This window comes from Nanorana parkeri, unplaced genomic scaffold (genome assembly GCF_000935625.1).
Source record: "Nanorana parkeri isolate BGI_ZX_2015 unplaced genomic scaffold, ASM93562v1 scaffold436, whole genome shotgun sequence".
Taxonomy (NCBI): Eukaryota; Metazoa; Chordata; class Amphibia; order Anura; family Dicroglossidae; genus Nanorana; species Nanorana parkeri.
The window spans coordinates 51669-78819 of NW_017306704.1; the positions used below are offsets into that span (position 1 = coordinate 51669).

The 27151-nt window shown below is 39.1% G+C and overlaps 1 protein-coding gene across 1 annotated transcript in view; it reads right to left on the bottom strand.

Moving 5' to 3' along the window:
• The window catches only part of TRPC4 (transient receptor potential cation channel subfamily C member 4), a 146344-nt gene that overhangs the window by 2179 nt on the left and 117014 nt on the right, over positions 1-27151 (bottom strand). Inside the window, exons 5-10 of the mRNA XM_018560171.1 lie at positions 15414-15553; positions 13148-13476; positions 10607-10802; positions 7056-7250; positions 1501-1542; positions 201-290 (exon numbers count right to left, since the gene is read on the bottom strand). Of these exons, the coding sequence (XP_018415673.1) occupies positions 201-290; positions 1501-1542; positions 7056-7250; positions 10607-10802; positions 13148-13476; positions 15414-15553 (992 nt within the window). The remainder of the gene's footprint in view (positions 1-200; positions 291-1500; positions 1543-7055; positions 7251-10606; positions 10803-13147; positions 13477-15413; positions 15554-27151) is intronic.

Consider the following 27151-nt stretch of genomic DNA (forward strand, 5'->3'; position numbering starts at 1 on the left):
ATTGATAATGTGAAAATATAATCACTTTTAAGGACTTTCCATAATTCACTCATTATGAACTGCTTTCACAGACAGTTGCAGTCAGTTCTACGATATTCTGATTTTCTTTTTTATGTTACACCTGAGAACGTCTACATTTACTGTGACTAATTAGTTTTCTCTGCTCACCAATGCATCCATAAAATTACAAAGACTCTTACCTTGAAGTTTTCCTCTGTTAGTCCTTCTTCTTTCTTGGCATCTCTGATCATTGCTGCTACATATCTCTTCACAAGGTTCCTCATCACCTCCTGGCATGATAACAAACGAATTATCCCAGTTACAGCATTAGTGTGTGAATAAAATATAGGATCCAATACATGAATATGTTTTTAATACCATGCTACTCAATGCTGATATTTCAGATCTGATTACACAGTGTTGGTTTAAATCAATGCTTTTTATTTTTCTGTAAGACTCCAGTGGTAAATTTGTTGTGCCATTACCTCTGCATTTTCTCACTTCCAGTAAGCCATTGCGGAAGTGATAATCTTTTGTAGCTGGGGTCCTTTCTTACTTTTTTACTTACTAGATTTTCACAAATAATGCTAGCACCTCTTTTTTTTAGAGTTCCCTCATTAAAAAATGTTCAGTAAAAGACAAAAACTATTTTAATAAAATACTTACCCTAAACCAGGCATGCTTGCCTAGGCAAGGGTGATGTTACTGGGCTTTTTTTGTTGGACAGTGGGAAAGCTGAAGATTCCAAGCCCTACAAAATGCATTGCTTTTAATATTTGGGATCCCCAGCTTTCCCCGTATCCTGTGCCGAGGCCCAGCACCTACAGGAAATGGCCAGAAACCAAGGTGTAAGGTGAGTATTTTTTATACTTTTCTTTCAAGGTTTTTTTTGCCAAACCCTCCTGTAATGACCAAATTCCATGTTGTTCTGACAGGCAAAGCATTCTCAGGTCTTAATAGTGGCAATGCTTTCCCACCCATTCCTGTCTCTTGCACATTCTCATTGACTGGTCAAGGCTTCTATCAATATCATCAGTATTTTTTTGCTTCAAGCAGGTTTTGCATTCCTATACAAGTCTATGAGAATGAGAAACCTGCTTAAAGCAGGTCAAATACATGTCAGAAGGAGATTAACTGCCTTTCAAATTGCTTAAGCTGATGTCAAACTGATGCCATTGACCAAAACCTAAAGCACATTGTACCCAACATAGTGAAAGCTCTTGAAAGCTCCTAAACTGCCCCAAAGTTTGAAAGCTTTGCTTGTCAGATCCCTGGATTTGGCCTTGAAAGGGAGGTTAAGGAGACTGCTGAAAGTATGTAGAAAACCTTTAGATGCCTGCTTTTTATTCCTATAGCTGTTTTCTGATTTTTGCTCCACAATCTACATTGATTAATTTCTATTGGAATCGATAGAATAGATACAGCTGTTTCAAAACTGCTAAATAACGACCACTGAGTTCAGATTTTTAAAACATACAATTATACATAAGGGTAACATACCTGATACTGATTATGTCTTCGGAAATTGTCAGCTGCTCTTCTCTAGAAAGGAACAGACAAAAACTGTATTGTAAATAGCAAGAGATCCTGTTATAATGTTCAAAGCGTGTACTATGTTCATTTGTATAGACAAGACATTATAGACATCGCTACAGTTGCACCTACCAACAAGAGATTAATCTGGCATGCAAACAGGAAGCCGTTCTCAACAGCAACACACAATGCCAAAATGCCAATCTCCCAAACCTGGAATTTGCTGGATGGACTGGTATGTCAGATAATTGTTGAGGGCTAGTAGAAAATATCTGCAAGATGCTTATTCTCAACTGAGAAATATATATACAGGCTGCCATTGCTGACTGTCTTCTAAAAAATACTAGCTGCCTGGTTGTGTTGAATACTTTTTAAGTCACTAGTGGATATAAAATACATAAATTGATGAAGCTCTTTTTCCATTAATACATCAATAATTGTGTTTTTATAAATGCAAGCAGTGGTAGATTTGCTAATGAAAAGTCTCATCAGAACATTCGATAATGGTATCAGAGAATTGAAAAATGTCATTCAAAATGTAATTTGATTTTTAACATTAAATTTTGAAATGAACGGAGTTTCTTGCATTAAAACCACATATACTGATAGAGCTATGTTTGAGAAATGTATTTTCATCCTGTTTCTTTTACTTTTTTGCCACTACTGTACAGTCAAAATCGATTGTCGATTTAACAATCGGCTAGCTTCGGCCCCAGGACCCCATCGGTTCAGTAGAACCAAAGGGCTGCTGTACGGGCTATTCCCTATAGCCCGTACAGCTCCCGAAGTTGGCCAAGTGGCTCAGTCGAGCCGAAGGTATATGCCTCAGCTCGACTGAGCCGCGCTGAAAGCCGAAGCTGGCTGAATGGCCGGCCACTGGCCGGCCGACAGCCTGCTTTGACAGCTGGGTGGAGCCAGTCGTCATCTCACGGCTGGCTCCGGCCACTTGCAGAGAGATCATTGTCTCTGGTTACCAGCTAACCGGGGACACTGATCTCCAGACAGCCCAACTCTCCCGGGCGCTCCGGAGTCTCCCGCTCCCGGCCGCCCAGGAGAGAAACACCTTTTCCAAGAAAGGTTCACTCTGCTCGATCGAGATCTAAACAATTTATTGAATTTATATCGAATCTGGTTGGCTCTTGCACTACATAGTTGATGTTGGATCTAAATGAGATTATACAATCATATTGTATAATGTATGGTCACCGTATGGCAACAGCATTACTTGGGTGCTCATGCTAAATCTGAATGTAATGTTTTTTATATTATAACACACTAATGTTTCTAATCTGCACACATTTTCCAAATATATTTAACTGCTGCTAATCAGTTGTAGATACTATGCAATACTATAAACACATATAATGGCAGTGCATTTGCCAATAAAATGGGTCAGTTCAAATGCAATCCTCACCAGGATATCAGCTTTTGTTTATTTAATTCTGTTACATAAATTAAATCATACTATTATGTATATTGAATTGCATTTCACTGAAAGGAACTATTTTCGCTTTTGACATTTTACAGATACTAATGGCAAAGATAAACAACTTCCTGATGTATAATCAGAAAACATAACTGGGGTTTAGTTTGTCCCCCAGACCAAGTTTTTTCACAGATGGGTGCCATCAGTACAGATTGCACCAATTCTACCAATATATTAACAGTAAAAAGGTAAGAAAGGAGCAGATAGGCCCAATAAAGGACGAAAACGGAAAGTTACTCACAAGTGACAAGGAGAGGGGCGAGGCGCTGAACAATTTTTTCTCCTCAGTATACACTCAGGAGGGAAACGGGTTCGACGTACGTGATAAAACACATAGTTCAACCGATAATATACCACAATGGTTGACGGAAAGCGGAATAGAACATAGACTTAAAATGCTCAATGCAAATAAAGCAGTTGGACCAGATAACCTTCACCCCAAGGTACTTAAGGAATTAAGCCAGGTTATAACAAGACCATTATTCCTAATTTATAAAAAAAGTGCACTTTAAATTGAACCTGTGGGCTGCTGACTCTAGTCGTGGGGTGACGCATCCCTAGATGTCTAAAGAGTGTTGTTAGAGAGTTCCAGACTCTTCTAGTTACAGACTCTGTGTTTTTTCCATATACTACAAAGTTTCTTCAAAAATGATGTAATTCTGTATGAAATGCTATATTCGCACTGATTGGCACAATGGTCCTGATGTAGATTTCCAACCAATTTATTTAATAAAACAACTCCGGGGCCTAATCACATCATGGATAAAGATATTTTCTTTTATTAGATTATGTATAGTTAAGACATTTCCATGCATCATACATGCTAAATGCTGTTCTACAGTAAATGTATTATCCACATCTGGATGTAAATGCTCCGTCTCTAATTACCAATCTTTAACAAATCACAGGAGTGTTAAAGTACTAGAATTCAATATATTAGAGACACCTGATCCCTCCTTTCCCAAATAGAAGACATACCTTACCTGGGATTGTACTACTTTGCAATTCAGAATGAGGCTCAAAAATATATCTACCTATACAATAGATATGTCATATTTTCCATCAAAAGCTACAAATGCATATCATATAACAGACTGATGGATTTAACATGCATAACTGTATCAGATCTTTAGGTAAATACAAATCAAAATATTTAACATATGAACATGCCACACTAACCAATAATCAATGGATGTTTTCTGCTCTCTATCATTCTTCAGACAAAGGACATCAGATGTAACCTACATTACTCTGTACAGACTAAAAGAACTTGAAATGAGATACTGTTGATACTAGTGAAACTGTCATTAATGTACAAAATTGCAGTAGGTGCAGCCATAAAAAAAAAAGTCAGGAGGCAGCTTAACTTGGACCAGATTCTATTGGAAACATATCTTCTCTCTCAGAAGGTAGACATGCTAATGGTGAAAAGTCCAGAAAGCAAACTCAGCTGCACATTGATGGGCCCACGCACATTAAAATCAACTTTATTCAGTCTCCACATGTGCCTTACATTCCCACCCACAGTCTGCCCCTCACCCACAACTTTCACCCTTATGGGCTTTTAACTCCCTATAACTAAGCCCAAAAGGGTGAAATGCTTTAGAGAGGAGCAGACAATGGTTAGGGCTGTGCAGAACATGAAGAGCCTGAATAAAGTGGATTTTACCACAAGGCTGAATTTGATTTCTGAACTATTGTACTGCAAGGGGGAGTACACACTACACAGAAAGCCACCTGATGTTCCCTGCACCGTGACCAACAGACATCATGATGGAGCGATATATCTGTGGACATTTGACTGCAATACTAAAAGCAGAGACACAGAGGGAGATATTTATCTGCCTTATTGCAAAACAAGGCAGTACAAAACAAAAGCAGTTTTTTACTGTCCTCACTGCGTTGCTCTTAAACAGGTCCCTGACCACTTCTTAGGTCACAAGTGCCATAAGAAGTCTGTTGCCTATTTTCACAAAACATGTGATAGCTTTTGACTTAAAACACATTCACCTAAGAGGAGGTTAGGGGGCATACATGATATTGGTGCCATGCTACTTTAAGCAGCAGAAGGGTGAAGTTATTTATCAAGCCATGATAGTATGAAAACATGTATCTAAAAAGGTTCTATGTCTTTGCTTTGTATTGTCTTGCCATATGGCAAAGTAAATAGTTCTCTCCCTTAGGCCTACAACCAACAAAAACTTTTTCTGACCATCATGATGAGTTCTTACAGAGTCCCCATGGTTGAAAAAACACTTTTATCAGCTCCCAGTGTACAGCCTGGAACAAGAGGCTGTCATCAATGCTGAGAAAGGTAATGGAAGACTTTAATGCCTTAAGAAACAGATGTTTGGCTCAGGAGGATTTGAATCTACAGACAATGGGTGTGTATTGGTTAAAGAAGAACAACATAAACACAAATGAGCATGTATTGTTTTAGTGGTAGTAGTAGTAGTAACTCACCCAGACTTTGTAAAGTCAAATACCCAACTATGGGCTGGAGTGCTTAAAGCTGAACTTCAGGAAAACACTCTTCACACTTACAGTGGGTCCTCCTTCAGACTGCAGTCTCATTTTGCCAGTGGGATAATAAATAAAGTGATAAACTTAATGTATACCCCAATCCCCCAGTGCTTTCCTCCACTGTCCTCCACTTCAGGGCTGTGGGTGAGCCATCAGCTTCCTCACATACAATGAGAATTGCAAGTCCTGCATTGTATGGGATGACAGCAGGGGTCTGTGTCTGGCCTGGCAACAAAGGCAAGAGGCTTTAAGAGACTGTTCACACCAAAGGAAGAAGCCTTAAAGAGTGAGGTATAAGGTAACCATATCACCTTGTTCATCATCCCCTAGACAAAACGAGAAGTTAACCCTTGCAGTGGGAAGTAGGACCCATGGCAGGGCTAACATATTTATTCCTGCTGTTCAGCTTTAATATTCAAAGACAGAATTGTATTTTGGGTCCACCCTTGGATCCACATAAGAAATGTCTATATGCTCAAAATATCTATTTTGGGCTAAAATATTTCTAAGAAATTGTACAGATGGATATTACCAAATCATTTAGCTGTCTTTCAAAAACAGTGTCAAAAATGTTTACATTGAAAATATGGTAGACAGAGTATGGAAGACAGAAAAGTACAAAATGTGTTTGGAATTGAAGGAAATTAAGAAATTATATTGACATGTGAAGCCTGGTTTTGGGGCATTATTAGACAGCATATTATTTTTTTTACTTCTAGCATTCATCCTACAGTTGCTGAGTAGCCATCAGTGAAAAATGAGAGTGAAGGTGGGAGGTCTGGTTGCTTTTCCTTTCTTGAACACTAAATACACTGCCTGGCCAAAAAGTCACCACCTAGATTTAGCTAAGCAAATAGGTCAGAGCCTTCCAATGGATAAGTGTTTAGATCTGGGGTTGCTTCAAGTACTCAGGTCTAGGTTCAGCAACCTTATGTCCCCATAAATTAGGTTAGCTGCCTACCTGAATATACTGAATGACCCTGATGGCACAGCATTTTCCTAGATGACAATGCCAGGATTCATCAGGCTCAAATTGTGAAAGAGTGGTTCAGGGAGCATGCAACATCATTTTCACACCTGGACTTCCACCACAGAGTCCAAACCTTAACCCCATAGAAAACTTGCTCTGACAACTGCTATCTAAGATACGTAGCATTGGCAGTGACTGGAATGGTATTTCCTTACTCTTTGCATAGGCACAGAACATGCCATGCTGGGAGTTGATTCCTGTGCACACCAGTAGACCACTGCCTGAGAGGATTATGCATCGACAATAAATCCCATGCTTAAATATTTAGGCATCTTCACATTTCAACAAGTGTTGTAGTGTTGATGTTACAAGAATATATTTTTCAAGCCATTTTTTGTCATTCAAATCTTTAATGTTACATTTGCAATACTGAATATATATATAGTCTAATTTTACTGCATGGGGGTCGATACATTTGAAGGACATGATGGTTTTTGTGTGATTTGTGGAATTTAGATTTACATGTTTTACCAAGATACTTACACCTATTGTTCCAAAGCTTTCTGGCTTTTTTCTTGTGTATTTCTTGCATACTTGTTTCCTAATCCATTTAAAAAAATACCAAAAAGTTTTGGGACTAGGGATTATATTGAATGGAGTGGGAAGTGTTCCTCCTTCTTCAAAGTAACTCATCCACAACTTTGTTCTAGCAAACTTCCATTCAATGTCCGCATGATCCTAATTGGAATAAAAAATAAATAAAAATGAATGTTATAATAAAAACTTGAATGTCATTGAATTGAATTGACTTAATAGGACACAACTCACCTGTTAAGTGACCAAGTTTTGTTATTTTTATTGTTAGTTTATTTTGTTATCTATTTCTCATATAAGGCCCAGAATCTGAGCATGCATACTATGTATTATTTGGCTCAAATGTTGCCCTCTCTACTAAGAACTGTTTTTTTTTAATGGTTTTGAGTTCCACTCTCTGTGTTACACAGACTGGAGCAAAGTACGCGTGGGTAAACTGGCAAAAGTCATATGACAAAAGGTTGCTTTGGTATTCAGAAAATCATGAAACATGATTTTACCATTTAGATGACAGATTATATTTCCTAGATAGAGTAATATATCAACTTGATATTTTACAAAGCTTTAAAAGAAATAGTTATACAGATAAAAAATGTTTTGTATTGCTACTAATGAAATTGTATCTGAATCAGTTGCAGTTTAAAATAAAATATGGCTCCAGTCAGCAATGACCCCTATACTACCTAGGATAGGGGTCATCATACACCTATGGCACATTGCTTGTTAGTTATAAATTAGAATCACACAGTACTCATCCAGTCAAAAGTGGAAAACAATGCTGTGCAAGATTGTGAAGCCTGTTAGCCTTCCAGTGTATCACCTAGGGGTTGATTTTTAAATAAAGTGCAAGGCCGTTCACCCAACGAATATCTGTAAACATTTATCCTATGCAAATATATGCACAAATAAACGCCCTGTAGTTTTTGTTCTTTACAAGTGTAAATACATTTAAATGCTTTGATGCAATATCACATTATAGCCACTAGATGAAGCTGAGGAGCATTCACAGGGCGAACATTCACAGATATACGCAGGGTGAATGGCCCTGAAAACTGTTTATAAATCAACCACTTAAAGTATATATCTAGCCAAAACATTTTTAAAATTTAGATAAAGTATGGCACAGATGGCACCTGCCATTCCGTCTTTATTTTTCTTTCTGTGTCCAATTGGGTAGATTCCTACACTTTATGTCACAGACACACAACAACACGTGAGGGAAAATCTCCCCAAAGTCAGAAGAAATCCCCTCTTAGGCATTTGTCACCAGAAAAGATGTGCCCACATTTGTACCATTACCTCCTGTCATAGTGACAAACATAAAACTTCGGACTTCCCATCATCTTCTGTCATGGGTCAACAGGACAAATAGAAAGGTTAAGGCTCCCCCAGTGGGGACAATAATAACATCTTGATAGGGGTTCTAACCTTCCCTACTCTGAGCAAGACTAAAAATAATGTTTTAGCTGGAAACACATTTTATCAAGAACTGGCTCTTGTACTACTTCCCCCATTGTGATAATAAAGAATGCAATACATGTTGGGACTCCCAGCTGATTTGAGCTGAAAAATCAATTGGGCTTTAACCACTCCTGCCCGTTCGGCTATTCACTTCAGGCTGGTACGGCTGATTTCAGCCCTACATCAAGTGGCTTAGTGTGGCTTCGGATCGGCCAAACATGCCCAGCATGTTCGGCTGACCCGAAGTGCAGAAATAGTTCGACTCAGCTGATCCAACATCTGGATTGGCTAGGCCGAACCTCCGGCAGGCTACTCGCTGCAGTTCGGGCTATTCTTATAGATGCAGAACAGCAGTGAGTGAATAGCCGAATGCCGCTGAGCGACATTCGGCTCGGCTGTTCTGCTCGGTCTACTTTTTAAAATAGTTTAAAAAGTACAAAAAAATTAATAGTAAACGATTGTGTGGAGCTAGCAGTGACAGCTAGCTCCGCCCAACTGTTTTCTATTGGCCAGCGGTTCTGCTGCTGTGTTTGCTATTGGCTCTTGCAAATTGAAATAGCCAATAGGAACCTAGCAATGCATTCCTATGGTGAGCCAAAGGCTCCATGTCAGAATTTAAAAAAAAAAACCTTTCTGGGAGAAAGTGCGGGAGACTCCCAGAGCGCCCGGGAGAGTTTGTTTTCTGGAGATCAGTGTCCCTGGTTAGCTGGTAACCAGGGACGCTGATCTCTCTGCAAGTGGCCGGAGCCAGCCCTGACATGACGGCTGGCTCCGCCCAGCTGTCAGAAGCAGGCTGTCGGCCGACCAGCTTCAGCTTTCAGCGCGGCTCAGTCGAGCCGAGGCATATGCCTTCGGCTCAACTGAGCCGCTCCGCCAACTTTAGGAGCTGTACGGGCTATAGGGAATAGCCCGTACAGCAGCCCTTCGGTTCTACTGAACCGAAGGGGTCCTGGGGCAGAAGCTAGCCGCAAGATCAGCCGAAGCTACGGCTAGATCCTTCCACTTTTCCACTTTTTAGAAAAATGGACTTGGATTTCAATAAGTAGTAAAGATTCCTAGTTCACTAATATCTGGGTTTCAACATGTTGTGTATGTACCACATGCATCATCACATTAAATCTGGTATAGCAGACCTTAAAAAAAAAAAACCATAATGGTGCTCCTACCAATACAACAGAATAAACTGTTTTAGCTTTCCAAGGCAATTCAAAAAATAGGTGGAGGATCACTTGTTCAATCACAGTTGCTGCATGGAGGTTGATATCTGTATTAAGGGTCCAATTTGTCAACAACATGGGAAACTCCTAAGGAATCCTACTGATTTATCAACAGATAAATACAACAGATATGCCATGGACACATATTTGACAAAATTATGGAATTAGTTAACAACAATCCATCCCGCTAGGCACCTCTGGGGTATGGCAATTGGCAACAAGGCACCAGTAACTTACATACTGTCTTATACCAGCACAGAACTTAGATTATACTAATATTTCCCAATTTGCTTCTGTATTATATCCTCCAATGCATTCATCAAAACTCACATATCAGCAGTGTGACAACAGAGCAGTCCATTAGAACTATGCTTCCCTTTTCTCAAGTAGGTGCTGCAAACTCTTTTGCAACTCCTTTTAGAGAAAGGATCAGTTACTTTATTTCTCCTGACTTGATCAGTTTTATGATGGGGTTGATTTAATTAAGTAGTGTACACTGTTTACTTAGAAAAGTTTATTTTCATTTTTGTAAAGAAATATTCACTTAGCTTAGTGAATGGGATAAAGCTTTGTGATGTCAATCACACAATCATGTGCAAGAAAATATCTTGCTTTTTTTTCCTTAATCTTCCTTGCATGTGACTGGTGATTCTTTGTAAACTTAATTTTCACCACATTCACTAAGCTGAAAATTTTAAAGGAAGATTAAAATTCACTTTGAAATGTGAACATACTCTACCAACCCCAAAGTGTGTTTGTTATGGAAAGCATGCTTATATTAATGGTTCTTTGAAATATGAAGGTAAAACAAATGTGACTTACAGCAATGAGCTGGTAGGAGTTGTTCATCATGGCTATCAACATGTTTAGAAGAACAACCAAAGAGATGACATTATAGGTCCCAAACATGGTCGCACCGACAAATTCTGTGAACTTGTGATCCGGTTGCACCTTTGTTACATAGAGATTGATGAGACCAAAAATTGACCAGAACAGGGACTGAAGAGTCTCAAATAACCTATAAGGAAATAGAATACAATAAAGAGGTAATTGTGTGTACTGTAAATGTGTACCTATAGCAATAGAGTCCAACAATCATCAAGGAAATTATATGAACACTTTCTGTACCAGAAGAAGAGAGTGGATCTCCAAAAAGCTTTTCATGTGCTGTTACAAGTGAACTGATACAGGTAAAACTCTTTTTACTCACCTGGTCACTTTATTAAACACTTGGCAGTTGATATATCACAGTTTAGTAATTTATAGTAGTATCGAATACTAAGCACTTTGTTGATTGCTAAGCATAGAAAAGCTGTCCTGCCTTGCTAAAAATATTAGCTGGTTTCTGGGTCACAGACTTGCCTGTACTCTACTAAATCTATGAACCAACTTCATTTCAACTCCTTTTAGAGAAAGGATTGATTACTTCATTTCTTCTGACTCAGCTGATTTTAAGATGGGGTTAATGTCATTTTGCAAGGGAATATTCACTTAGCTTAGTGAATGGGGTAAGATCTGCTGTTTACATCCCCCTTGCTAAAGCACTGGAGGAAATAAACACCTGGAAGAGATAAAGAAATATATATTCACCCTTTCTCTGGCTTCTGTGGTGTGGGAGTGACATTATCCTGGGGATCCCAGGGAATGGTGAGCACTCCAAATCACATGAGAAAACACTGCAGCACAGTGCTAGAAGTTTCCCAGCTAAATTTGTTCTACTCATCATTGCCCAGATCTCCCCATAAGGGGAATAATATCACCTTCAACTGTGTGCTGCAGGTGGAAGCCAGTGAAAAAGGTGAGTATACCATCTGAATTTTTTACCCTATAGGTATTTTTGTAAATCTTTTTTCCAATGGTTCAGCAAGGGGAGGGTGGGCAAACACGAACAGTGGACCATAAATTTTAGGTGCAACATCAGCTTTAAGTATATCTAATGCCTAAACTTTTTTTAACTGGATTAATTTTAAGTAGAGTTTCCCTTTATTAACAAACATATTATGGACTGCCTATACAATATAAAGAAATAGCAACAGCTATCAACTTCTTGTTTTTTCATAAGTTTGAAATTTTATTTTCATTATATGGACACAGTCTATTAGTTTGAAACTGATTCCATGCTCAGTAAAGGTTTTGAATGCCAAAATGAGAAAGCATTCCACTAGAAACCATGTAATGGGCAGCAAAGCTAAAACAGATGGTATCACAAACTAAAAAAAAAAACTGGGGTAGTTCTAGTACTATTAAGGTTTGTTGTGGATACATTAAAAAAAACCTTTAAAGCAGAACTCCAGCTGACACTGTTTAAAATATTTATTTAAATAATTTTACAACAAAAAAACACTTTATTTTCTTCAAAAATAAAGTGTTTTGGATACATTTAGGTTAGCCAGGTTAGCCAGGTTAGCCATACATCTTAAAATTTCAGGTGGTGCTAAACAAGAGAAACCACTAATTTCCCCCATCCACACTATGCTGTGGACTATTGTATTCTCAAAGCGGACACCTGTGACTGTCTGAATACTCGAGCAGTCACTGTTACACCAACAATTGGTGGAATCGACAGGGCCAGGAAATGGACACACTGTGATCCGTGTATGGTAGTTTACAGGTTTTTTTTGCTGTCTGTCCCATTGCAAGTGCAAGTGCAAGTGCAAGTCCCGGCTAAATTAAAAAATACATATATATGCTGAACATCTCTGCAATACCTGCACATTACCCCATGCTTTCTCCCTTTAACGGCCCTGCAAGTGCAGATATATACTTGTTAATCTGATAGAAATGGTGATTTGGAGTTCGCCCCATCCAGTTGTCTGTTGTTACAGTACTAAACCCTGCCTATTCTTCTAATCCCCAAAGCATAGGCATTAATTGTTTTTCTCTTTTTTTATACTATTTTTATTTTTCGTTTTTATTTTGTGATTGTTGCTGAAAATGAATTTATCATATACAGCAGAAGTGGTAATAACATAATTTATCTTTGGAGTCAAACACTTGAGTTACACCACATTATTTATTATTTGATATGTATAACATAATAATAATAATAATAGAATTATTAATAATAATAATAATAATAACTTCTTTTTTTTGCTAATGTACTGTAAACTTTATTTTTTTAGCAGGGATTCACTGAGACCTGAAAACTATTTACAGCGTTTCTCTGGAGTAAAAAGGTTGAGAAAAGCTGCTATACACACTTTGGGGTTTTAGAATGTAAGACTTGGAAGAAAGGGTTCACTTTTGTTTAAAGTATAAAGCTTAGTTTACCTGAACAAATTGTAAGATGTGCACGTAAACGTAAAAACTTGCTGCACAAGCCTTTCTATCTAATGTTGAAAAAGAAAATCAATACAAACTTACGTTGAGAAGGCATTATTTTGTTTTTCACATCGAATGCCAGTGCAATTCAAGGTTTTGTTGTCAATGATGTCGGTTTCGTAGTTAAAGTACAATTGATTCAAACCATTGGCGAATGCAAGTAGCACAAGGCAGTATATAAAGAGAAACTTTAAAATGTCCAGCAGCATTCTTCCTAAAGAAATCTGAAGAGGACCCAGGTGAGAGTTAGCTGTGAACAATGAAATCAGACGCAAGGAGCTGAAGATGTTTGCGATAGCAAATAATGCTTCAGCAACCAGTGTTGGATGCCACATGTCCCAGTTATTTCGACTGATTAATTCCGAATGGTACTGCCAACAAGAGAAATAAAAAGAGAAAAATATTACTTAAGTGAAATTTGTAAAGTGTTATTTTTTTAATCCATACAATTGATACCTGGCTTAATATCAAATATGTTTTCACGTTTCCTACTGATTTATTCCATATCCCATTACCTGCTCGGACACTTGCTTCAGGTTTTTGAGTGGGTTTTTAAACAGACATATCATGGAGCACGGATTATCCCCCAACATTTACAATGTCTTCCAATATATTAAGCATGCTTAAAAAAACGTTCAGTTTGACAAATTGTCTATGCCTTCCCAGATATCTCATGGCACACCTTCTTTTCTTTTAAAAAGGTCTATTGCTGAGATTCTTTTCTTGCTAATGTCTAATGCTATAGTATTATTACCTAGATTGCGTGGCTAGAGGAAGAGGCTGTGTGTGCAGCACAGGATAGTAGTGTCACAAGCCATCCAATATAGGGCTTCTGACAAAGAAAACTATTTTGAGAATTTGTAATGTACCTTTACCCTAACCATAAATATTTGACCTTTAACAGTTTTCTTTTTTCTTTCTATTAATCTTTCATTTTTATTTCTTCCACTAAAGCTTGGCTCATCGGATGACTTTCAATAGATCGCAGCGAGGTAGCTGTTTTGCTACACACAAAACCGTGACCCAGAATCAGGTAGTCTATGAATGATTTAGCACCGAGTTACCAACGGACATGCGATGTGCTCTGGGAGAGAGGTGGCCCGATTTAGTCCGCGCTTCGGTCCCGAGGCGAGCAGAGCTAAGCGCTGGCCCCCGCCCCCGGTGTGGGGGTGGGCCTTTAACAGTTAACCTAGCCCTCATATGTAATCTAACTCTAACACGTAACCGGGCCACTGGAACTGAGCACATAACAGATTAACTAACCCTCTACCCCAAATATTAATACTATGCTAACCAAACCCCTAAACTAATCCTTAATCCATTCTGCCTAAAATGTCTCATATGCCAGTAGCCAGTGTCAAATCCTTACAGTGCCTATACTATAAAATACTAGTTTCAATCTTTCAGTGCTAAAATCCACTGATTTATTAAAACAGCAGTTGGTATATGTGTCACATGCCCATCAAACCTGTGCATTTTGCATTTATAAATTTGCAGTAATTAGTTTGTCAAGCACTGCATTATTACATGTTTATTATAGAATGCTTGTGCGTATGTTGTTTGTTTGAAACCATCACTGAAATTCAGATTACTGAAGCTTATCGGAATACAGGGCGTTGCCAAACCAACATCTCTCTGCTAGGATCACATGGTTTAAACAGAACATGTTCTCCTTTACTGGCCCTAACTTGGGATAAAATGTGGCAAGTGGAAAAACAAGCTTGCATGAAATAACTGTTGTGCTACTGATGATGGGAAAAAATGGTGGCTATAATATAGAAGATAAGCCTGATTGTTTTTACTGACTGTAGGCACAGACTTATTATGGGAAATCCAGTTCTGTCTGGAAGTTTTCATCATTAGCATTTCTTTATAGGCTTTTGGTATCCCTCCCTTTCCATTTGGCTTGAACTTTTTTTTTGGCAGAGGTTAGCAAAATAAAATATAAATAAATTCAGCCAATGTGGAAAGGAAAAATGAAGTAAGCTAAAGTGAAGGTATGTAAGGTTGATTTTTTTGTCAGAGTTTTCACAGCTGCTATCTAGGGATTAGTTAAATAAACCAGCACTTTTATATACAAGGCAAATGTGAGGAGCATGATTTTTTACACACAGCTGACTTTCTGTATACTCTCAGGCCTTACCCAGTCCTAAGTACCTGATATAAAACCTTAGTTTTCACTACACAATAAAGTGCATTTTAGAACTATTATGATTTCTTGCTGTGACAATTTGTATTTTGTAAATGATTGTCAGCTCCTTAGATACTTGTATCCCCATGAATATACAGCAATTTATTTTTACTGTACCCGTGAATATGCAACAATTTTCAGTGAAATAGTTGCCAGGTATAATGAATTCATCACAAAATCCATTAAGTTCCACCAGTCATGGACGTAATCTTGAAATCCTCCATCCCACATCTGCTTGATTTCAGCCCATATAATACCTATATTAATTAGAAATTAGATTATTAGAAAAACAGCAGTTTAGAATGTATATATTTAGAACTCTCAAATAGCACAATAGAAAGGCAGTAGTGACATTTTACTGACACAGTCCTTTGTTGGCCATGCAGAAATTCAGCCCTGGCATGAGGTAATGTACAATATGGAATAATGTGCACAATACTCTGTTTGTTTACAATGTGCAATAGTTGCAATTTTTACTTAGGAATATATATAGCTTTATTTAAAGAATATCTTTTTTTTTTATATTAGAGTCAACTTTTTTTTTGCCAGCTGTGAATATTTCACTTCCTGTCATATAGACTCAACAGGAACACTTTTCCAATGTGGGAGAAACCCCTGCTTAGATAGTTGTCATGGGCACAAGTGTCCCCACTGGGAGAAGTTTCCTTCTATTTCTGTTCTGGTGGCAATTTCAAATTTTGGATTTATCCTCTCTTTATCCTAAGACTCTCATTCCCAGTGACACTCATGATCAGGACAGTTAGAGAAAATTTATTTCCCTAACAGGGACACAATAAAAACCTAAAGGTTCTAACCCCTTACAACTCTATCTAAATCTTAAAAAAAGTTTTGCCTTTAGCTGTACTTTAATGTGTTAACATTTTAATCATAGCGCATTCACACCTTATTCGTGTTGTTTGTTTTAAATCTGGTTTTCAGCATTCTTATTTGTTTTTCAATGCTTGCAATGAATGATGCCCCCTGAGAGGTTCCAACACAGAGCACTTAATTTATATTATAATGATGAAAAGAACAATACTGAAGTCATCATGTCAGCGCTGCTCTCTGTATCATCCAGAATTGCAAACTGCTCAGGGGAAGAAGGAGACCCTGTATATCATGTGACCGGCCTGAAGACTTTGTAAAAAAGCAGATATAAGAGAAAGAAGAAAAAGCAAAATATACATCAGAGGGGCGCCTCCAGGGGGGATGGGGAGCACTGGGGGCAGAGGGTTGAGTCCAAACTCCTTGTTTGGGTTCTCAAATCCAAACACTGAGAAGCCTTTGTAACCAAGAAAGTAATCCAAACTTTTCTTTCCTGACTACTTATGGAACAAACTATGTTCAGGAAAAAAAATTAACATTTCACTAGATATTTAAATTGGTTGTAAAAAGGCTATACCTAATTTAGCACTCATATTTATAGCATTGTGGGAAAGGGAACACATTAGCTAAACAAAGTAAGATTTGTACTCCATGTCATGTTATAGCCATCCTATGGATCATTTCTACTAATTCAATGGACAACATGAAAGATAAAAGCAAGCAGAAAGGAGCAACACGAGATATTTAAAGCAAACTATAATAACTATAATAACTATCATATGTTGATAAAACTGGTTTACAAAAAAAGAGTTTTAAATACAATTTAAATCAAATATGTCACATGTTCACATAGGTAGAATACTGTACAATGTTAAACTCCCTTTTTATTTTTAAATTCACATTGCTCTTAAAATCAACTAGTTTCTATTATTTTAGTTTAACTCTCCATTGCTAAAACATAAAGCTGCATAGTGTCAAGTAGGGATATTGATGCTTTTTAGGGACTTCAGATCATTATATCAAAATCCCAGCAGTCAGGGACTGGCTCCACAGCGTCTTCCCCCCGCGGTACGCCACCTGAAGACCGGAGCCCTGTGAAATCCAGGCAGAGGCATGTTACAGGAATGGAGGCTCAAATAGAGGTGAGCCGGATTAATTAATCCCTATAGGACACTAGGGAACTGATAGAACCCTTGGAAGCTTTTCCCATCTCACATCAACCTATATCAGACTCTACTCTCAGGGACATGTTAATTTCATTAAGAAGCTCTCTAACTAATGATATGCAATCTTTTATTTCCCAATTTAAATCCGATCTACATCAACTGGGAGACCGGGTATCCCACATGGAAGACAAGATGGGTGAATTTGCTGGCACTTTCAATGATCTGGTAGATTCACACACTGCTAGAGAAGATGATCTGGACTGGTTGAAAGCCAAAATGGCGGACCTTGAGGACAGATCACGCCGCAACAATATCAAGTTACGAGGCATACCAGAACCGATCACTCAGGGTGACCTGCTTCCATATGTCCAGACCCTTTTCCAACAAGTGCTCCCAGAAGCATCCGCCACTGATCTTATTATTGAGCGCATTCACCGTCTTCCTAAGCCTTCATTTCTACCGGAAAAGGTACCCCACGATGTCTTAATGCGAATGCACTTCTTTCATGTGAAAGATAAGCTGCTCCAAGTCGGCCGGGACACTACCCATATCCCTAAACAATACGCCCACATACAAGTCTTTGCAGACCTGTCCCAGCATACTAAGCTCTTCAGGAGGCACCTTCTCCCTGTCACCAAGGCTTTGAGGATCCACCAAATCTGCTACAAATGGGGATACCCGGCCAAGCTGCTTATAACCAGAGATGGTGAAACTTTCACTGTAGTGTCCTCAGACCAGGGCTTGTCCCTTCTCAAAAAATTGAATATTTGTCCATCTGCCGAATCCACACTCAGACCGGCTGTATCTCCAAGCAGCAGCAGTGGTGTTCTCCACGACGCAACCGTACTTCCAGGTCTGAGGAGGGCAGTGCTGGATGACTCTCTGAAAGATCCACGTGAAACCCTATTGCCTCTTGGTGCCACATTGCTCACTTCTGTGATACCACCACCATGTTGTGCAGCTTGAGGTGCTGCAATGCGATCCCACTTTGGGATCATGTTTTTACTTGTTTACAGTTTAACCTTATTATTCCTTTTCTATGTTCACTTCTTTACCTGAGCCACCCAAGGAACCCTTACACCTGCCATCGACTGACACTTCACTTCTCAGAGAAGCCGCCTACCTCTCATCACCCACTGGGCCTTCCGGATCCAACCATCTGCATTCCACTTACTACCTCCAGCACTCTAAGTACGACGCATACACTCCGCGATATGTAACACTTCCAAGATGTCTGTTAAAATAATGTCGCTTAACACCAAAGGTCTTAATCACCCCGCCAAGAGAGGGAATCTCTGGCAGGAAGCACGCTCCCTACAAGCAGACGTCATATGCCTCCAAGAAACGCATTTTTCTCTCTGTAATGCTCCACATTGCTCCCACAAACATTTTCCGCACACATAGTTTGCTAATTCCGCTAACAAAACGAGAGGAGTAATGATCATGGTGAGAGACACAGTTACTTTCTCAGAGATTTCCTCTACAGCGACCCCACAGGCCAGTACCTCCTGCTGGTGTGTAATATTAACTCTTCAACCTATACTATTGTGTGTCTCTACACACCCAATACACACCAGATTAGTTTCCCACAAAACATTTTTAAAAAACTGTCCGAGCGTTACACGGTACTGTGGGATGACCTAAACATGGTTATGGATGCAACATTAGATTCCTTTAATCCATCCAAATGTCAATCACCTGATATGCAACACCTTATGTCTGGCGAGTCTCTCTTTGACGTGTGGCAATGTTTGCATACCTCAGAGAGAGACTATAGTTTTTTTCTCAACTCCACATAACTCTTATTCTAGGATTGATTTTGTTTTTGTGGACAGGGGTGTTGTTGTTGTTGTCACGGGTGCACGCCTCAGACATCTACGATATTACGTGGTCTAACCATGCACCTGTTTCAATATCTATTTCTGACCGTCCTGTTTACTCAGATGTATATATGCGGCGTAATAATGTTTCTCAGATGCTCCTTCCCGCTAACAAAAAACAGGTTGAGAAAGCTTTGAAGGAATTTTTTGATATTAATGCATCCTCTGTTGAAAATGTCTAGTCTTTGAAATGCCCATAAGGCATTTGTGGGGGGCTATTGATGCAAATTGGAGCACGAATAAAGAAGCAGAGGTCTCGCCAACTCGCACACCTGCTTTCTCGGATTCATACTCTCGACTCCCAAAAAAAATTGAATCTCACCACAGCTACATCCACTGCTTTGAGTAAACGTAGAACAGACCTCAGGCTGTTCCTTATGGAACAACACAACACCCAGCTCTTTAGATTTAAGGCTAACTTTTACTCTAACGGTAGCAGAGCAGGAAAATTGTTGGCAAATAGCCTCAAGCCCAACGAGGCCATGCCAAAATTCCATACATAATCCCTGCAAGCAATGAGGACAAAATATGGCATCCCCAAAGAAAAGCTGATGCGTTCAGCTGCTACTATGGTAGTTTTTATAACCTCAAAGATGACCAATCCCCCACCCTCAGATGAAGTAATTCTTAATTTTCTACTTAAAATCAACCTACCAATTCTATCTAGCGCCCAACTTCACCACCTTCATGCGACTATCACCCCACGAGAAATACAACATGCTATTAAATCCTTGCCCTCTAATAAAGCGCCCGGGCCAGATGGTTTCACTGGCGAGTACTACCAATGTTTTGCTCATGTTTTAGTACCTTATTTAACACAGGTGTACGACAAGGCCTCCACCTCTGCTTCTTTCCCCCCTGAAATGCTGGCAGCTACGATTATTACGATACCGTAGTCATGGAAAGACCCTACTTCTCCCCAAAACTTTTGCCCCATCTCGCTCCTCAATACTGATCTAAAACTCTATGCGAAGATATTAGCACTTAGACTGAATGAGGTTCTCCGCTCACTGGTTCACCAAGACCAATCTGGATTTTTTAAAGGAAGGGGAGCGCCTGATGCAACCCGACGTGTCTTAAATCTGATCCACCATGCCCATAGCTCCAAGACACCCTGTCTGCTCCTTGCTTTGGATGCAGAGAAAGCGTGGGTTAGGGTGCATTGGGGCTATATGCAACATGTTCTCTACAAGTTCGGCTTCTCGGGCTGGATAATATCCGCAATTATGGCACTGTATTCCACACCCTCCGCACAAGTCTTCATGTCCGATGCCCTATCTAAGCCCTTTCTTATCACCAATGGCACCAGGCAGGGATGCCCTCTCTTCCCTTTGCTCCTCTGCTAGGAGTTCACAATGGAACTCCTGGCAGAGACCATTAGGTCCCATCCACTGATCTCGGGATTCAAATTTAACCGGTACCCACACAAAATCAGTCTGTTTGCAGACGACATCTTGCTGCTCCTCTCAAACCCGGAAACTTTCCTGGCTTTGGTCTCTGAGGTATTAGAATCCTTTAGAGCTGTACCGTACTATAAAACCAACAACTCAAAATCACAGATCCTAGATCTGGGAGTGCCGACAACCAGTAAGGTGATGCTACAATCCCAATTTCCCTATCAGTGGAGTGCCACTGGCATTACATATCTGGGTATTACATTAATGAGCTTTATCTCCTCGTTGTATAATCATAACTATGTGCCTTTCTAGCCCCCATTTACAAACCCTTTTAAACAATCTTCGCAGAGACACTCTGTCCTGGTCCGCAAGACTGGCCACCTTCAAAATGATAGCCCTACCTCAACTTCTTTATTTATATAGAACTCTTCCGATTCCTATTCCCAACAGATATTTCAAACAACTACAGGGTATTATAAGTAAATTCATCTGGCAAGGGAAAAAACCAAGATGCTCCCACTCAGTCTTGATGAAACACAGAAGGGTGGGTGGACTAGGCCCTGGGTACCCAGATGTGAGGGACTACTACCTGACTGCTCTGCTCGACCAGATGAAAGCTTGGCTGAATCCACAACATTCCAAACTGTGGTGTGAAGTGGAGGCCTCCTTTCTCCCTAGGGGTAACACCTCTATTTATTTACTACACAAAACACTACCCACAACACTAGTGACACATATGTCACCCATGTCCAGAGCAACTTTGGAAACATGGCGCCATCTCCGCACCAATACGGGGAGGAACGACCCATGTCGTACCATCAACATTCCTATTACTGCTTTAGAACTATTAATTCCCGAAGTTCGACTCAATACGTGGTCAGTTAAGGGCGTTACTTTCCTTCACAACCTATATGTAGGCCCTAGCCTGAAACAATTTCCAGTACTCCAGCAAGAATATAATCTACCGACAGGGGACATATATTTTTATTGTCAAATCTCACACTTACTTCAAAATTTTCCTTCTAACACATGTGAAATCTCTCATTCTGCCTGGAACTTTTACTTCTTGCAGAAGTCAGGAACCAAAAGGTATCTCCTTATTCTATAACCTACTACAGCATTGGGAAGATGAGCTGCACATGACCTTCTCGCCGCAACAGAGGATGGGGGCCCTCAGCTCTCTACGCATAAGGCGACTAAATGTGTCGACCTGTGGGCGCTTGCACACAAAATAACCTTCCACTGGTACTTCACTCCTCTGCATCTGAGCAGGATGTACCCATCTTCCCCATGAACCTGCTGGAGGGATTGCGGTAAGATTGGTAGTCTATATCATAGCCTGTTGGACTTGTAAAAGCCTTACATGCTTTTGGAAACTGGTCTTTCAACAGATTTCACTAGTAACGGGTATACTGACAGCCCCCAACACTGCGTTGGGACTGTTGTCAGTAGGACTGGCATAGTTCCCCCTTACTTATCGAACTATCATTTCCCATATATTGTTAGAAGCTAGATTAACCATCGTACGTCACTGGAAGAGCTTGAACTCTCCGAATTTTTCGGAGACGCACTCTATCATTAATCTTCATCATGCATATGAAAAATGTATGTCCTTTCAAGATGGATCACACAACAGGTTTTGCAATGCATGGAAATATTGGCATGTTTGAGTAACTATGTTATTACATCACTAATTTATGTATGTAAATGTATAAGCGAATCCCCCGATGGGCGGTACACCACTGTCCTTGCTCATGGCTCCATGACTACCTTTCCTCCCTTCCTATTAGTCTGTACTTCTGTTCCCTTTTTTCCTACTGTTCACTATCTCTCTTCCCCTTCTTTGGGGACATTGATGATATTTACTAAATACGTATAAGTTGTTTATCTGTTTTTGTACTAGTTGTACATTCAATACACCTGTAATACCTTATTATGTCTGTTATTCACCAAAACGTGAAAACTCCAATAAAAATCTATTGAACAAAAATCATGTATCCCTTTACAAATGTATTGTTACATCATAATAATAACTTTGATATTAACTAACTGTTATGTTTTAATTGCTGTTTTTCCTTAACAAGGCATTGGACAAAACTCTGTAGTAACGGTTCAAGCAAGGTGTGTGAATGAATCAGAATGTTTGTATTTCTAAATGAGTTTTTCTGAATGTAATCAAGGAAGGGGTATTTGTCTCATGATTCAATTTAATGTACTAGCAAGTATGTGTACTTTGAATTCACAGACCAAGTACACTGAAATGGGAGACAAGAATTTTACAGTGTAAACTTATGATGGTTACTGTTCACAGCCGCAAAGTAAGCATTCATTTATGGCTGCTGAACCTTCTGATCAGTAGCAATAGCTTCTTAAAAATGTTGCTGCCACACTTCAGGAGCCCCAAACATTGTGTCGGCAGTATGCAAATGTTGACAGGTAGTCAAACAGCCAATGTGTTTCAGGGGATCAACACTCCCCTTTTATCAGGGCTGTGTATATGAGAGCTACAGCATCAACATCCCAGGAAAGTTGATACTGTAGTTTTCACATACACTGCCCTGATGATAGGGAAGTATTGAGCCTGTTAGGCTACTTACCATGATCAATACTTTTGCGCTCTTCTCCTTTTTATGCACAATGGCTGATCTTAAGAAAGAAGAATGGCTGTACACAGCTATCAACTAAGTGTTGGAGTTGGAAGTGAGTGTATGTTTCTTTTTCTTTTTCTTTAAATGGAAATATAAAGTAAATATGATTATGCAAACTTTGCACTATATAGTAGATGTTATATGCTATCATTTGGTTAAAAAAATGTTTTAAATGTATGTCTGGGCAAAATTAAGAAAAAAGTCAGTACATCTCTACACCACATGCACATTTCCCCATGTTTAATTCTTTTTAAAACACTGCAAGCATATAAAAAGCTGTTTATCTGCTAAAAATCCAGTGTATTACAAATATCCTGTTTGGTGTGACAACAGTTTCTTTTCTGCACTAAAATCCCAACCAGTGTTTGTAGCCCTGCCTGCTAGACTACAGAAGTACATCTATCCCTGCTTCTCTCTGTCCCACTCCATATGCTTACACTGATTTATTTCCCATTAAAGCCATGCTGCTGTCTTAACTCATAAGAGCCTGCCCACACAATGTCTGTAGTGAAAGGGCTCTTGGGAGATGTAATTATGGGGGTGGGTTGTCTATGCCAAAAAGAACTAAGCTTCCAGCAGCTAAGTTACATTCACATAACCACTCTCAAAATATTGTGACATTACTCCTGTACATGAATATAATGGTTACATTATGTGTGTATCAGGGACTGTACAACAATATACTACTGCTTCTGATGTAACAGTGGTTTTAATTAGCACATCTCATTCAACTCATACCCTTTAAAATCTTCATTGTAATTATTGTTTAGGACATTTCCCTTATTTCCCTTCCTACACAGTGACATTTTAAACATTGGTTACTATTTACAAGCCATTGTCTTATTTGTGGATTGTTAAGATTATTAAGGTTTACAACAAGAAAACATCAACATATTATATATCTTAAAAGACTGGAAAATGCATTTGTGTGCTGCTACGGAACCAAAGACAGTAAACATTTTATATATACGTGTATATGTTCAAATGTACTGTAAATGAAGTATTCATACTTGATGTGTTTTCTTTCTAGCATTCTTTAACCTTTTTTTATATGAAGTACTAGAAAATTATATTAATAACTGAATTTTTATATTTTAGAAACACTGTTCTTAAAGCATAATCAAATGTGATACGAAAACTGCCAGACAACAGACAGGCCAATATCCTCTTTCAGAGATTTTACATAAAAACATTGAAAGGAAAAGTGGTGTGCAGTAATCAACTGAGACAAATCAAAATTCTGGGAGCACTTCTCCACCAATGTAAGGGAGCTCTTCTCCACTGGCCACCAATGTAAGGGGTCTTCTACTCTGATCACCAATGTGAGGGGTCACTTCCCTATTGACCACCAATGTATGGGTGCACTTCTTCACTGACCACCAATGTAAGGAGGTATGTCTCTGCCAACTATCAATGTGAGGGGGTCTGTCTGCATTTCTTCTTTTACCATTATTGTTATGTTTTTGTTTTTATTTCATGATTTCTACTAAAAAATGTCATAGAGAGCAGAGAGGGGTGTTAAAAATTGATCAAAATTTGGGACTTAAGGTAAGACACATTCTTTATCATTTTCATGGTTATTCACAGAAAGGTTAAGAGTTTGGAGAAGGCAGGAGAAGTGAACAAAAAATGGCTTCTCTATTCTGCTTGAAACTAGGGATGACCTTAGGTTCAAACTAAACCTGGTCCAAGCCTGTGCTCCTCTGAACCCAGAAGAAGCTCCTCCTGAACACTGAGGGAAGCTTCTTTCATGCCGCCCAATCAGATGCGGGCAGGGAATTCCCTGCTCGCAACTCGATGTAAGCAAAGCCACCAGGTGCAGTGACATAATTGACCTTATATGGCTACATGTCTTATTTGGTGTCATTTACATAATATGGCTATGTGGCCATATAAGGTAAATGACATCAGTACATGTATCCTGCCCCTTTGTGAACATGCAACTGTGGGGCGGGGAATGTCCAGCCCATAGCTGATTCGGTGGAAGTGCTTATGGCACTTCCTTGTTTAGAGAAGCTCATGTTCGGATCAGGTTCAGTCCAAACCTAATCTCAGTCCGACTTGAGATGTTAATTATGATTGATTAATTCTAATGTATTTTGTAGGACTTTATTTTGAGTTTGTTGCTGTGGGATGGAAATTCATGCCAGATTTACCACACATTTACTAATAACTAATTTGCCAGGTTTAAAAAGTACAATCACTTTTACTGATACATTCACTGAATCACCAACATCTGGCTTAGCTTTTCATGTTATATGACAGTCTTCATATTCATAAAGCATAAAATGTAACAATTTGAAAATAAAAGAATCTACCTGAAACATTTGCCACTCTTAACCAGTAAATCCAAGTATTGTTTTGGTATAACTGCATTATTCTTTTTGTCTAAGAATGTTAATTTGCACTTAGCTGAATCTCCACACCTAATTTGTTACAATGATTTGTCTTTACCTCTCATGGATAGGCGTCTCCTATTATTAATCTGTATTCAGAAGTGTGGAACTGGATGGCCACCACAGATGCTGTCTTAGCTCCTGTCTCAACTCATTGCTAAAAACATATGCTATGTCAAAGCTACCAAACAACAGAAAAACTTTGAATCAAAGCATTATAGTTTTCTTGTATGGCAGTGTCTTTGTTATTTTAGAGTTAGTGTATCTTTTATTAGCACTGAGCTAAGGGCAGGGGATATTAATTAGACTCTGTGGCAGCTTCCAGCCAACAATTCTATGCTTAGAGGTAGAGAACACAAAGCCAACTGTTATCCCTGAGAGATAAGGCTGTAGTGGTAAAACAGCTGAAGAATGGAAAGTCAGAATATTACAGATGCCCTTTTGTGAAAAGATCTCCTTATCAATACCAGCAAATGTTGCTAGTGGATATCAGTTAATGTCAGCAAATCAGTTTATGTCAGCAAATCGAGGCAGGAGTATGTATCTTGATTTGACTTTTGTATGGCCTGTCTCAGAGGGCAAGAGGTTGACTAACACTTTAGGCATACCCAGCCTGATATATGCAACCAATACAAGCATCAGTTATATCATGATAACTGAGTCAAGAAAGGGTTAATTATCAAGTGACAAGGAGTGCATATGTAACCACACATACATGTTAGATAATATTTGTAACTGATTAGGTATTGTTTCCTTTTCTCTACAGAACATAAAACAATCTTGAGTGCACATGAAGGCGCCTTTAATTCAGCTATACATTGATCATCATGAACAAACCATGATAATTGCCCATTGTTCTCAGGAAGAAGTGATAATTTGTGAGGCCACCCCAGAGGTTGCATACAATTGGGGTTCCAGTGCTTCCAATGGGCACAACTTGGGTCTGATTTACTAAAGTGAAATCAACCAGAGCAGACATAAACTGCTAAGATAGGCTTGCACTGCAAGATTCCATGAGAGGGCAAATGTGCACAAGTATAACAAAGACAATAATTGAATCAACCTGCGTATTTGATTTGGGAATGCTCTAACTGAATAATTCTGATTAAAATACAACAGGCTAGCCTATAACCGCCTAGGTTTTTTGCAGCAGCCAATCCACATCGGACAGACTTGGCCATAGGTAGCACTCATCCCCTGCAGGTTTCACCAATTCAAATAACAAAAAGATGAATAAATAAAAACTTAAATACATAGATACGTAAATGAATGAATAAAACAAAAGATAAATTTTTTAAATTTTCTTTATAAAAAAAAAAAATTAATCCGTGGTGGAGCATACATTTACAAAATTAAAGAGTGCACGCTTTTCCTGCTAGGTGGTGTTGCTGCTTGCTGCTGCTGTTTCTGCTGCCTTAGTATTCCTCTCACTACAGCATATCTGTAACAATTAATAAATGAATGGTTCTGGCCACCAATCCCAGTGCCAACCTAGCCAGACCCTGGCATAGGCTGTTTTTAACCCCCTCCCCCCTGCCCCCCC